The sequence below is a fragment of the Chanodichthys erythropterus genome, chromosome 2 (genome assembly GCF_024489055.1).
Source record: "Chanodichthys erythropterus isolate Z2021 chromosome 2, ASM2448905v1, whole genome shotgun sequence".
Taxonomy (NCBI): domain Eukaryota; kingdom Metazoa; phylum Chordata; class Actinopteri; order Cypriniformes; family Xenocyprididae; genus Chanodichthys; species Chanodichthys erythropterus.
In genome coordinates this window covers 31620002-31635000 of record NC_090222.1, presented here as the reverse complement: position 1 = coordinate 31635000, position 14999 = coordinate 31620002, and the positions used below count along the sequence as shown (strand labels likewise).

At 36.7% G+C, this 14999-nt stretch overlaps 1 protein-coding gene across 1 annotated transcript in view; it reads right to left on the bottom strand.

Moving 5' to 3' along the window:
* The window catches only part of nek11 (NIMA-related kinase 11), a 74236-nt gene that overhangs the window by 40466 nt on the left and 18771 nt on the right, over nt 1-14999 (bottom strand). Inside the window, exons 3-8 of the mRNA XM_067396159.1 lie at nt 11644-11762; nt 11361-11425; nt 8275-8401; nt 3810-3959; nt 3477-3555; nt 59-144 (exon numbers count right to left, since the gene is read on the bottom strand). Of these exons, the coding sequence (XP_067252260.1) occupies nt 59-144; nt 3477-3555; nt 3810-3959; nt 8275-8401; nt 11361-11425; nt 11644-11762 (626 nt within the window). The remainder of the gene's footprint in view (nt 1-58; nt 145-3476; nt 3556-3809; nt 3960-8274; nt 8402-11360; nt 11426-11643; nt 11763-14999) is intronic.

The window sequence follows — 14999 nt, the reverse complement described above, 5'->3', positions numbered from 1 at the left end:
TGAGACTGCTTGTAAATGTCTCTTTCTCTCTGGGACTTGTGACTGTGGATTCACTTACAGTGCTCTCAGGATCTGCGATGCATCTCTCTCTCCCCCCATCGACTTGTCTCGCAGTGTCAGGCTAAAGAACTTGTGTTTCATGCTCTGCAGTGAGAAAAATAACAAAAGATAAGAAATATATGTTAATGCTGTTCTCTGAGGCTTGTAAAAGTTACTGTTTCCTGAGGAGCTATGAAAGCAAAAAGCAAAACAGCAGCAGCAAAGCTAGTGTTCAATCAGTATAAACCATCATACAGACAGGCCTGTGTTTCACTCCTGTGTTTCTCAGAACTCTTGAATCAGAGCAAATGGGAAGGGGAGAGAAAGACTGATATAATCATCCCCAGGGAGGAATCCGCCACGAGCACAATTTAAAGAACAATACGATACATTTGTAAGGCACAAATTACACAGGCAGAAGAAAGGAAACTGTACACAACAACAGAGGAGAGAAAAGCCATCAAAGAGTGCTGTGTTCAGAGTCGTCGTTTAGATGCCCTCTCCTTCTCTGATTACATGTTTCTGAGATGGTGATGGTGTAATAGCTGGTGGAAGACACATCCCACCAGGAGCTTTCAGATGGGGGTTAGGGGATCACTAGCTTCCAAAGGCAAAAACGTATTACTGAGCTCCCTGATGTAAACATGTCAATGTAGTATGAAAGTGTGTGATGAAAGGCTGCTATAACTGCAAATACTGTAACCGTTATGCATTAAACAAGGGCTATAAAAAAATCAATGGGATTAGATAGGGTGCAATTATATTTTCACAGTGTGATGATTTATGTGATGAAAAATACTAATGACGCACAGTAGCTCTTGGAAGTTAAGCAGCCATTAGACTAGATTTCTACATGATGTTTGGGTTGCAGGTATTAACGGAAGATCTTGTCTGGATGTGGGCATTAGGGAAGGTCATTTGATCTGGATGCTTACATCCAACAAAATGTACATGCTCTGTGTGATATAATTATGTATTGTGTATATAATTAGGGGAAGAATTACTTAAGGATGATACCTGCAGATGTTCTGAGCGGTCTGTGATCGGACTCGCCTCATTTCATTTTATTTTTTACATTGGATGGGATGCCAGCAGCACTTTAACCACCAACTGTTATTTTACAAAGAAAGTTGGAAAATGGCCCAGATCCATAATGAAGTCACACCAGGCAGCGCAACAAGAAGTTTAGCTTTTGTTATGATAATTGACAAATGCAAAAATACAAGAGGAGAAGCAGTGTGAAAAAAATAATATAATCACATTCCTACTGTATTTAGAAAAGTTTGCACTTTGCATGGTCAGGCCAACATTTACACTGGCACTATCGTAAAATAATTTTTAATGACTGCTAGAAATATTTTGATAAAAAAAAATATATATATATATATTATATATATACATATATATATATATATATATATATATATATATATATATAAACCAGTTGCGCTCATGCCATGGCGGATTCGCTATTTACATGATGGAATTTGCAAGTGGAAAAACTGAATGCTTCTCGAGCGAGGAAATGTATCTGCGAGTGATAGACCATCTACAGGACTCCATTTTTTATCTGTATGCACACAATAATAATCTTTTACATTGTAATCAGGCAAATGATCAGTTTATATATATTATATATATATATATATATATATACATATATATATATATATATATATATATATATATATATATATATATATATATATATATATATATATATATATATATATATATATATATATATATATATTTATTTATTTATTTATTTATTTATTTATTTTTTTATATAAATATATATATATTTGGCATGTTTGTGTGCTGCTGCGCATCCCTGAGTATGTAATAGGCAGAGTGTATGCGCATTGTGCAACCGCACAGGCGCATATTACTAATGCACTCTTTAAGTAACAAAACAAATATTGCGCCATTGACTTTAGACCAGGATTCAGTTGGTAAATGGCACAGTCTATTTCAGTTGCCTAAAATAGTAACACGCCAACAATGTGCCTGAACACACCTTGTTTTCAGACCAATGGGCGCACAAATGGGTGCAAATGCATTTACCATTTAAAGGTGCCATAGAACGTCTTTTTAAAAGATGTAATATAAGTTTAAGGTGTCCCCTCAATGTGTCTGTGAAGTTTCAGCTCAAAATACCCCATAGATTGTTTTTATTAATTTTTTTATCTGCCTATTTTGGGGCATCATTAACTATGCGCCGATTCAGCGTGTGCGGCCCCTTTAAATTCTCGTGCTCTCCGCCCCCGGAGCTGGCGCTTGCCTTAAACAACATAAAGTTCACACAGCTAATATAACCCTCAAAATGGATCTTTACAAAGTGTTCGTCATGCAGCATGTCTAATCACTTAAGTACAGTGTTTATTTGGATGTTTACATTTGATTCTGAATGAGTTTGATAGTATGCTCTATGGCTAAAGCTAACATTACACACTGTTGGAGAGATTTATGAAGAATGAAGTTGTGTTTATGGATTATACAGACTGCAAGTGTTTAAAAAAATGAAAATAACGACGGGTCTTGTCTCCGTGAATACAGTAATAAACGATGGTAACTTTAACCACATTTAACAATACATTAGCAACATGCTAACGAAACATTTAAAAAGACAATTTACAAATATCACTAAAAATATCATAATATCTCATTTAAACAAATGAAATTTATATAAGTAGGAAACAATGGTGTTTGAGACTCACTGTATGTCATTTCCATGTACTGAACTTGTTATTTCACTTTGCCAAGGTAAATTATATTTTTAATTCTAGGGCACCTTTAAACAACGTGGCGCAGGACCTGAAAATGATAACTGCGTCGGGCTGAAACTAGCAAAGAACACTCGCTTCATGCCTGACGCCTTATTGCGCTGGGTGTATGATAGAGCCCTAGAGCTGTTCAGAGTAAACCAACCATCCTTATTTTTGAGCTTTGTTTTGAAATTTTTACCAAAATTGGGCTTGATTGAAATCTGTGAAAAATGTATCTAAGCTTTATCTAAGAAAGGTAGTCCTGTCCAAATAGGGTTAACCAAACTTTTGTGGAAATATTCTGAGTTTTTATACATTTTCAGACTGATCATTTGCCTGAAAGATGCATAAAAATTCATATATGCCAGGGAACAAGGCGGACTATGACAAGCCACAATCGATACAATCACCTAGCGGCAACCATGCCAATCACTGACATTTCAACAGTACAATCTGAAAAGGTTACGCACAGGGTGAGTCAAATGTGATGGCGAATCGATGATGTGATGAGTATGCATAACAGACTTTTAGAAACCTAGTGAGCTTGGCCTGCAATCAAAGTCTTCCTGGTGCATTCTAGCCCTTCCCATTAACCTTTGAAACAGATACTCTGAACAGCTGGTCGGATGTCTTCCTGTCTGGCTGATCTGATCAACGGCTTCTCCTCACCTGCAAGCTTTCCTCAATGAACCTGCTCCTTAAAGCATCTGCTGCTGAGATCCTGCGTGAAGAATCCTTTTCTAACATACTGGAAACACAGGAACAGAGAGAGAGAAAGAATTATGTTTAAGACCTCATGAAATGCTGATAGTTTTAGCTGAATGCTTCTAAACCTGCTCAGAATTTGCATAATCTGCTTTGAAAAATGGCTGAATCAAACAAGCCACTGATCTGTGTCTATCTACTCATCCACAGTGGGCAGACAGACAGATATAGCTTGGCGGTGTGGGATGACATGGGCCCGATTCGTGCCTGGAGCAGGGCAGCATCTGTTTCTGGTACCTTTGCATTAGGGAGTTGAGCTGCTGAGAGTATGTTTCTGGCAGGGATGGAGTAGGTCCCTCCACAATCTTCAGCACCACAGCCAAGAAGTTCTGCCCCTCAAAAGCATGCACCAAACAGCACATCTCATAGAGGATACAGCCTAAAGACCTGAACCCAGAGAATAATGAAAAAAATCGTGACAGTCCAACCCAAAAAATAAAAAGACATTTCAAACCTGAATAACTTTCATTCTTCTGTGGAACGCAAAAGACGATATTTAGAAGAATGTTGGTAACCAGATTTCAGATTCTTTTTCATTTTTTTTTTTTGGAAGTCAATGGGAACCAAAACTGTTTGGTTACAAACATTCTTCAAAATATATTTTATGTTCTGCAGAAGAAATGCATATTAGCAGCCATGAACATTTTAGCATATGGAACACAATTAGTGAAACTATTTGATCTTAAAGATCTCAATAGAAAGGTTAGGAACACCTGGGTTAGTGTGTAATAAATTAAGGATAAAAATAGAATAAATAAAATAAAATGTGTGTGCGTAAATAAAATAAAATGAAATAAATTAAAATAAAACCGCACATTACACATTAATTCTGGTATAATTTGCAGTTATCATTATAGTAAAATGGTTGCACTTGCCCTAGTTGAATGGTCAAACAAGTAGAGAGAAAAAAAAGAGAAGAATAATTTGTATAAGAATGTCTCTATTTTAGCTCATTCTCTTGCTCTCTATCTCTATTAAGCAGCACAGTGACCCTCTTCCTTCAGTGTCTCGTACTTGTGTTCTTGCAGGCTCGAGAGTACAGAGTGAAGAGTCCAATTCCCAATAGGCTGCTTTATGAGTCTGAACAGAGACCCTCTGCTCTCGGTGGCACATACACATCGAAGTGAGTGTGTGAGGAAACGCAAGGCCCTTAAATTAGCAGCTAGTGCCTGTAGCCATTTGGCAAATGAGATTGCCTTCTCTCTCCTTCATTCTATCTTATTGTTTTCTAAACATTTTCCCCCCTCAGTTTTTTCTACTTTACTACTATATGCTGTTATCTCATTATTTCCCAGTGGATCTCATCTCTCTATAGGTTCCCTTCCTTCATATATCTTTATATATATTTCAGCACAAAGTGTGAGTGGAGGGGAGAGGACAGAGATCTGATGATGTTAAGGGGCTGTCTAGCGAGGATCTTGAAGGCGGATCCCCGCCCTGCTGCCTTTGAAAACATCTTATGCCATGAATTGATATTCCACCCCTACCACACATACACAGCTCAGATGCAGATTGTTACAGCTCAATAAGCAACCGGAGATATCACAATTCATGTTAATTATGCTTGCCATTTTTCGCCCGCATCCTTAACTATGCCTGATTGCAATTTTCGGTAAATTTTTAAAGTTAAAATTACAAAAAAAAAAGAACTTACGAGATTTCATGGACTGCCAGAACTCGCAATTTGACAGCAATCAGACATAATACCTCATTACTTGCACTTTTGCATAATGCATAATGATGAATTGTTTTTAAAGTTTATGAGTTTGATTCTGTGAGGGAACAACTTTGCAAGTTACTTGGTGAGAACTAAAACTGCTTGATATCAAAAGTCAAATGTTTGGATGCACCCACTCATCTTTACTAATCACTATTGTAACATTTTAAAATAAAAGTCATAAATAAATAACAAGGGATTATGAGGATCCTTGTGAAACATAGTCAGTTATGTATTAAGTAAATGTGAACAGTTGAGAAAGAAAACGCGTGTGTAACAGTATGTTGGATATGTGCAGTTCTTAAAGGGGACCTATTATGCCCCTTTTTTACAAGATATAATATACACTATATTGCCAAAAGTATAGAGGGTATGCATCGACATCACTTTCCTGCCAGAACGTGCTCCATCAGCTAGACTGATTGGTAAAAGAACCTGCTGCATGACTGGATTTAATAGGGGAAACTGCGAAAACTCGAGTAAAACAAACGATTTCACTAAAGGTTGGGGTCGAAAGTGTTCCTTATAACATGTCAAAGAAACCTAATTCATGGATACTGACATGCAGCCAGGAATCGTGTTTCCTGACATTTATATGTGCCTGATTTTGATGCCGGGGAAATACATAAAGCAAATCTGCCTGTGAATATTTTATATAACTACAATATTATGTCTATGGTAGGTTTAAATCCGAGTAATCACTTATATGAATGTTACATATATCGTCAAATTGTCGAGCCCTAAAACTTGTAAAGTTTTTGACAGTGTTTATATTTGACAGTGTTACACCCAATTATGTAAAATATAAGATGTTAAATATTTAATTGATGAGTTGTCAACACAATATATAACAATACAATATATACGGTATGATTTTACCTCAAAATCCAACAATTTGACATAAAATGATAACTGCTAATCCATGTTTCTCTGCCAGTTGTTTCTGTGAATTGCAGTGATCCATTTGCTTCTTTTTTCTGTAGCTTTTGGCACTCTTTAAATATATACCTCAGATTTTGTGTCAAAGCTATTTGTACAGTCAATCACAAAGCTCTTTCCCATTTTGGAAGTGTTTTGTGTGTTTTTCACTCAGTCTTTGCGCCACTGACGTTCCGCTCGGTCTTTGTGCCATTCAGTGGGCTTGAACACAGTCATAACGGACGACGGTGATGTCACGTGCATATTGGGACACCCCTCCAAATCATTGAATTCAGGTGTTTCAATCACTTCCATGGCCACAGATGTATAAAATCAAGCACCTAAGCATGCAGACTACAAACATTTGTGAAAGAATGGGTTGCTCTCAGGAGCTCAGTGAATTCAAGTGTTGTACTGTGATAGGTTGCCACCTGTGCAATAAATCCATTTGTGAAATATCCTCACTACTAAATATTCCATGGTCAACTGTTAGTGGTATCATAAGAAAGTGGAAGCAATTGGGAACAACAGAAGCTCAGCCACGAAGTGGTACTCCACGTAAAATCACAGAGCGGGGTCAGTGCTACAGTGCGCAGAAGTCGCAAATTTTCTGCAGAGTCAATAGCCACAGACCTCCAAACTTTGTGTGGCCTTCAGATTAGCTCAAGAACCGTGCGTAGAGAGCTTCATGGAATGGGTTTCCATGGCCGAGCAGCTGCATCCAAGCCTTACCAAGTGCAATGCAAAGCATCGGATGCAGTGGTGTAAAGCACTGGCACTGGACTCTAGAGCAGTGGAGACGTGTTCTCTGGAGTGACGAATCACGCTTCTCTGTCTGGCAATCCGATGGACGAGTCTGGGTTTGGCGGTTGCCAGGAGAACAGTACTTGCCTGACTGCATTGTGCCAAGTGTAAAGTTTGGTGGAGGGGGGATTATGGTGTGGGGTTGTTTGCCCCTTAGTTCCAGTGAAAGGAACTCTTAATGCTTCAGCATACCAAGACATTTTGGACAATTTCATGCTCCCAACTTTGTGGGAACAGTTTGGGGATGGCCCCTTCCTGTTCCAACATGACTGAGCACCAGTGCAAAAAGCAAGGTTCATAAAGACATGGATGAGCGAGTTTGGTGTGGAGGAACTTGACTGGCCTCAACCCGATAGAACACCTTTGGGATGAATTAGAGCAGAGACTGCGAGCCAGGCCTTCTCATCCAACATCAGTGCCTGACCTCCCAAATGCACTTCTAAAAGAATGGTTAAAAATTCTCATAAACACACTCCTAAACCTTGTGGAAAGCCTTCACAGAAGAGCTGAAGCTGTTATGGCTGCAAAGGATGGGCCAACTCCATATTAAAACCTATGAATTAAGAATGGGATGTCATTAAAGTTCATGTGCACAAAAAGGCAGGCGTCCCAAAATATTTGGCAATATAGTGTAAGTCTCAGGTGTCCCCAGAATGTGTCTGTGAATTTTCAGCTCAAAATACCCCACAGATTATTATCTTTAAAATGCAAATGAGCTGCTTCTTCCCACCCCATTTTCCAGAAGAGGGTGGAGCCTTTAAAGCTTGTGCTAGTTTGGATACTATGGCAGCAACAACTGGAGTGTGGAGAACCTCAAACTGAAACACAGCAAGTCGAATTCTCAAAGATGGATCAATACCAACTGTTTGTCCAACATGCAAGTAGTGCACATTATATTTTGTGAATGTATGCAAATAAAACACAGTTTAAAAGTGAATTTTGCAAAATAAATCCCCTTTAAAAGTGACAGCAGCCTAATAAACAACATAAATAAATGTCCATCTAACAACAAATGACAAAAAGAAAATCACCCACCGCTTTTGACTGAATAACTTGTGTAACTTTGATAACGATATCTATATTTAATTTATACAGTTAAGACTATGCAGTGTTATGTTACATTTAATTACTTCACTCAATTTCTGTAACCTAAAATTAAAATGAAACTTTTGGCTGTAAGTGTACTGTATTTACAAATGTAAAACCCAAAAGTCCAAAAAAAGAAATTAAGAATAAATGACTCAATTGTTTAGTTATTCATACCAGATGTCTGATTTAGAGTCATATCCTCTGTGGCTGAGGGCTTCAGGGCTCATATAGTACGGGGTACCTGTGAAGGTAGTTGCCAGATCACATGACCCCATCAGCAGACAAGATACACCAAAGTCACCTTTAAAGAGGATTTGAAAAAGTTCCATCAGCAAAAAGTCATGGCAACATAATGTTTTTCCATTACTTTAAAGGTGCCATAGAATGCTTTTTCACAAGATGTAATATAAGCCTAAGGTGTCCCCTGAATGTGTCTGTGAAGTTTCAGCTTAAAATACCCCAGAGATTTATTCTTTTTTTTTTCAGTTTTTTAACTGCCTATTTTGGGGAATAATTAAATATGCCCTTTAATATTTAAAATAATTATATCCCCTTTAAATGCTCGCGCTCCCTGCCCCCAAGCTCGCAACTCTATAATACATTGCATAAACAAAGTTCACACAGTTAATATAACCCTCAAAATGGATCTTTACAAAGTGTTCGTCATGCAGCCTATCAGATCGTTTAAGTATGTTATTTATTTGGATGTTTACATTTGATTCTGAATGAGTTTGATAGTATGCTCCGTGGCTAAAGCTAACATTACACACTGTTGGAGAGATTTATAAAGAATGAAGTTGTGTTTATGAATTATACAGACTGCAAGTGTTTAATAATGAAAATAACGACGGCTCTTGTCTCCATGAATAAAGTTAGAAACAATAATAACTTTAACCACATTTAACAGTACATTAGCAACATGCTAACGAAACATTTAAAAAGACAATTTACAAATATCACTAAAAATATCATGATATCATGGATCATTTCAGTTATTATCGCTCCATCTGCCATTTTTCGCTCTTGTCCTTGCTTGCTTATCTGCATAAAGTCTGTTTATTCGGCTGTGCTCAGCTCCAGACGTTAATACTGGCTTGTGTAATGCCTTGAACATGGGCTGGCATTTGCAAATATTGGGGTCATACATATTAATGATCCTGACTGCTGCGTAACAGTCGGCGTTATGTTGAGATTCGCCTGTTCTTCGGAGGTCTTTTGCACAAATCAAATTTACATAAGAAGGAGGAAACAATGGTGTTTGAGACTCACTGTATGTCATTTCCATGTACAGAACTCTTGTTATTCAACTATGCCGAGGTAAATTCAATTTTCAATTCTAGGGCACCTTTAACTCATCAAAAAATGTAACCAATTTTAGCTTCATTTTTAAGTTATACAAGATTCAACTAAGCAAATAATAATAATAATAAAAAAATGAATGACTTAATACTTAAAGATTTAAGGCAGCAACTGAACTTAAAGGGATAGTTCACCCAAAAATGAAAATTTGATGTTCATCTGCTTACCCCCAGGGCATCCAAGATGTAGGTGACTCACACACTGGATGCTCAAGGCAGTTAAACATAGTGGTGTATCAGAGGTAAAAAATGATATAAATACTCTTCGGTTTCTCGCACAAACCAATCGTTTCGTGTCTTAGGACATCAATGTGTCATCACGAGCCGCAGGGTTTAATTTGGCTTTGTCTGTGCATGTTTTTTTTACTCTTATAGATGGAATTCCCATTGACATGCATTATAAGACTGACAGACTGCAACGTTTGGAGTTAAAATATCATCATTTGTGTTCTACTGAAGAAACAAAGTCACCTACATCTTGGATGCCCTGGGGGTAAGCAGATAAAAATCAAATTTTCATTTTTGGGTGAACTATCCCTTTAAGTTTTTTTTTTTTTTTTTTTTTTTTTACTGTGTAACAAAATTAGGAATATTTACTGAAATTTTCAGTTTAAACTAACAAACACTATAAAGGCCACAAAACAAGCTTTTATATGTTGAGATTATTATCACATATGAATGATTCAATCTAAAGTACATACAAATAAATATTAGGCCAAAAATATTCATCCAAAAACTGTCCCCAAAAAGCGCTTAAAAGAGATTCAGCTGGACAAACATTATAATATTGAGCAATGCTGGAGAAATGTGAATTAGGAGGTACCAGCATGCTTTAGTTTACAGCATAAATGACACATGTACTGTTATATATTATTATTGTTTTGCTTTTTTTTATTCTGTAGCTGTTTTGTCATCATAGTTTGTTGTGTGGATGTTCAGCACTCAAATTTTTAATGATGTGCTTGTTGATTATAAAGCTATTGAGGTTTATGTGTTACTGTAAGTGTTGAGAGTCTACAGTATGTGTGTCTTCCTGTGTTAAAATGTAATGAAACATCATTAGGTTACAAGATGTGCTCTTTTTTTTGGGGGGGGGGGCTCCTTCAGAGCCAAGCAGTCATTTAAAATGTAATAGACAAATGAAAGCTTCCTTGGTTTGTTTACTGAACATCTGCTGAAAAAGAGATCTGTGGTTCCTTTGACATGAATGAATTGGATACTGTAAATGAGACATTTAACATTTAGTGAACGTACAAATACAAGTTGGCTGCATCGTGAATGCGTCGTGAAAGGTTTTTCATAGTGCAAAAATAAACATTTTAGCTGTGCCACAACTTGAAAATATATTGTATAATTCTGACATGATATTATGAGTTTTCTCAATATTTCATTTTTTACAGTGACCTGAGAATTAGTTTGAAGTAAATCCTGTTATTTTGGCAGGCGAAGGCGCAAATTGACGTAAAGCAACACAAATGCACAGATTAGTGTTCAAGTGAGTCTGCTGTATGAAAGGACTTCAAGAACACACAAATCTATTATTTTGCACTGAAATTAGCTAAAAGTGACAACTTTATGCTGTGATGACAAAAAAAAAAAAAAATGTATGAAAGGAAATTTTGATGTCTATCGGTGCACCTATTTATGTTAGAAAAAATAAAAGTGACGCTTATCTGATCTGCCTCAGAAAAGAACAGCTTCATTCTGTCTGCCGTGGCTGACCGGCATACTTTTTATACTAGGTAATGATCCTGTTTCTTTGTAGATGAGTGTCTTAACTGTCATAAAAGAAGGGCCTGTTATACCAAATGGGAGGTGTTTGGGCTTCTGGTGTCATTAAAAGTCGTTGCAAGAACATCAAAAACACATCAAGCATCCTTTGGACTGTGAAGCAGAGCTTACCTATCTTAACAATGTTCTTCCTTAGAAATATATTTTTGGCCTTTAGATCTCGGTGAAGTATTCTCCTGTTTAAGCAAGATAAACAAGAATCAATAGACACAAAAGTGGCAAGAATCAAGGATTTAGAGATGTGCTGCTCAGTTGTGGGCATATTTGTATTGCAAAGTGCAAATTTTTGTGTAAGGGTGAGCTATAAAAGACATAAAACAAATAATTTTTAATGTAAAAATAGAAAATAGGTCAGTTATGAATTATTCAAGGGGAAAAAGAGGAGAGTGTTCACCTCTGATGTATGTAATGTACTCCCAACAGAAGCTGACAGAGCCATTCACAGACCTGAGGCTCTGATAACGTCCTGCCTGTCTGTTTTAGCTCTTCCAACTTACAGTCCAAATCTTTGTCCTGAGGAACAGAGAGAAAATAAAAAGGCAAAAATGTTAAAAATGAAAATCCATTCTCTTTTGCATGAAGCACTGGGACTGTAGTCACGTCTATATAGCGCAGACAAAAAGTAGATTAAATAAACAGTCTTTGTTCCCAAAAAGATACTTCAAAGAGTAATACTGTGCTTTTTTGTCTATTTTACTATGTGTACATTCTCTCTGATCTTTCTTTGTTTGCATTAGTGGTTTGCGAAGTCGTCTTTAAGAATGTGAGCCTTTGGGCACCTATTTACACTTCAGACGAAACCCACATTTCCCTGCTCACACGCACACTGGCAGCGGCAGTCACGATGCCCAGAGTCTCCTGAGACTTCTGCAGGGAGCGTGAGAAAGAGGAAAAGAGAAAGAGACAGAGACCCCACTGCTAATGATCAAAGATGATTAAAAATAATTTTGAGTGTCAATTAAGAAGTTATTTCCCCCTAAAATGAATATCCTTTCATCATTAAAGCCTACACAATGTCATTTCAAACCTGTGTGATTTATTTTCTTCCATAAAGCATAAAAGAATAAACTGTATCGTGCTTGCAGCTTTACTGCCAAATGAACCGTGATGGTAGTCAAATACACACTTATAAGTCTTCTCCCTGTCTCTCTTTAGTAAATCAGTTTGTTCATGTAAATGATTCACTGGTCAAATAAACAAATGCCAAACCTGTGAACCACAAATCTGAACCGTTTTAGTCCATACCTTGAAAGACCAAAACAACATTTGACACCATTGACTTTTATTGTGTAGTATGGCCAATATACATTCAAACCAAAAATTATTCAGACATTTTTTATATATTTTTACTAGTGGGTGCAGGACACTATAGTTCATTTATGTAAGTGAGGATAGCAAAATAAAGTAAACTGTGACATATTATACCCAAAATGTCTTCATACAGTGGACTACCAGTAAAAAATTTGGAACCAAAGATTATTCAGACACTTTGACCTGACCATGTTTTGCTTAAGTGTTATCTGACATAATTAAGATACATTTTTTTCTGACACAGTTTAACTCTGAAATCTTGTCATATTTTATTAGCATTTTTTTTAAACTATAGTGAATAAGCTATATTAATGAATGAAATGTTCAAGGTTTTGAATAAATTCTGGTTTGACTGTACATACATACTGTATATATATATTTAGAACATTTAAACTTATTGCAATTCAAACAAGAAGAGTTTAAATGCTCAACATTGCAAATGAGATCCAAAGCTATGACAGAGGGAAAGTTTAAAACAACAAGAGAGCATTTTTAATTTTTTGAAAAAAACTATTTCTTTTAAGCATAATAATGGAACTAGAATGAGCATATAAAACTGAAGCATATTTAAGGATCTCTGTTTTCACCAAGTGCTGCCCAAGAAAATAATCAACCCCACTACTGATACGACTCAAGCAGAGCTCAGTTTGAACAACGCTGAACTAAGCACCCCTCATTTCAATAACAAAAGACATTTGTCATTGTCTCAAGAGAGTGAGTTAGAAAAGTCTATCGGTAATGCAGTGAGTGGCATAAGGATATACTGCAGGCTTACCAGTTCATTTGAAATGTCTTTGGATAAGCCCTCCTGTGCACTGCCTGAGGGAAGTGTTTGCTCAACTTAAGTGGGGCTCGTTACACGTCCAAGCGAAGGATGAGTCGCATTATGAGTGTAATTGGGATTGGGCTAATTTGTCACCCCCATAATATATTTATCTACGGTTATGACCATCATCACTCAAAAAGTCTCCTCGAATGCTTTGAAAAAGCTTTCTATGCTTTTCATGAGTGCAAAGGTTTAATTGAGCAATGAATTTTGAAATAAGCATTGTAGCATGAACAGAAGTAATGAAATCCTCCCTGTAGGCCAGGAGTAGCTCCATTTCACTCACTACAGAAGAAAGTGTTTTCATTTATTAAAATCTCATGGATCTCACATGAAACATTGATTTTTTTTGAGCAAATGCATCTAAACCAGGGATGTCAGAGAGCAATCTCTATAAAAGGGTAGGACACAAAAAGAGTTATTAGTTATTAAAGTTTGGGGTTAGTAAGTTGTTTTTTTTTCTTTTTGAAAGAAATTCATACTTTTATTCAGCGAAGATGCATTAAATTGATCAAAAGTGCCAGTAAAGACGATAATGTTACAAAAGATTTCTATTTCAAATAAATGCTGTTAATTTGAAGTTTCTATTCATTAAAGAATCCTGGAAAAAAACATCAGTTTCCAAAAAAATATTAAGCAGAACAATTGTTTTCAACATTGAGAAATATAAAATAATGTTTCTTAAGAACCAAATCAGCTTATTAGAATGACTGCTGAAGGATCATGTGACACTGAAGACTGTAGTAATGGCAGTTTTGCCATCACAAGAATAAATTACATTTTAAAATATATTGAATTTTTTTAATTGCTCTAATACATGCTTTGGTGACCATTAGGAAATCTTACCAAGCCCAAAACTTTGAACAGTACTGTTTAATTTATTTGCATTATATTTTATTTATAATTAAGACAATACATTAAAATAATATGATAAGGAATACAAGTTTGCAATAATCAAGCAGCATAAGCTGTTTTGAACAGCTAAAAATAACTGGAAGCAAATGACACCGGAAGCCAGACACATTAAATTTATAAATGGCCGCACCTGTTCTTACCTGAAAAATGAGGTGGATAAGACAACTATTATATTGACCAGTGCAATAAAAAACACTGAGTGCCCTATTCATTATCAAAGAAAGAAATTATTTTCCAAAATATGCAGTCAAAATCTACTTGATGCAAAAATCTCTCAGTTTGAATGGACATGACGCTTCTGGTCTCAACCCTCTCTTTGATACCCTGAGGTGGGAGTTTTATTGGCACAGCTGGTGGGGTGAAGATTGGCCTGCTGAAGGAGATGAGATGACTGGCACGGATAGATCTGAGCCACATCACTGGAGAGAGAGAGAGCAGAGCTCCATCATTTATCAGCTCGCGGTTACCGTTCAACCGCTCAGGTGCAAAGTGCTCAGGGGCAATCAAATCACTTTCTGTATGTAAGTGTCTCTGCATGTTCCTGAAAGGGCAAAGGGCTAGAGCGTAATATGGCTTCCCATGCCCTAATGATTCCCACCAAGAGCTGTTTCTATCAGGAAGTCAGGCACAGGCAAAGAATCATCCCTCTTCCTCTCTTGGTGTGTCTATGGCTTCAGTCTCTTAACATGGAGACATGA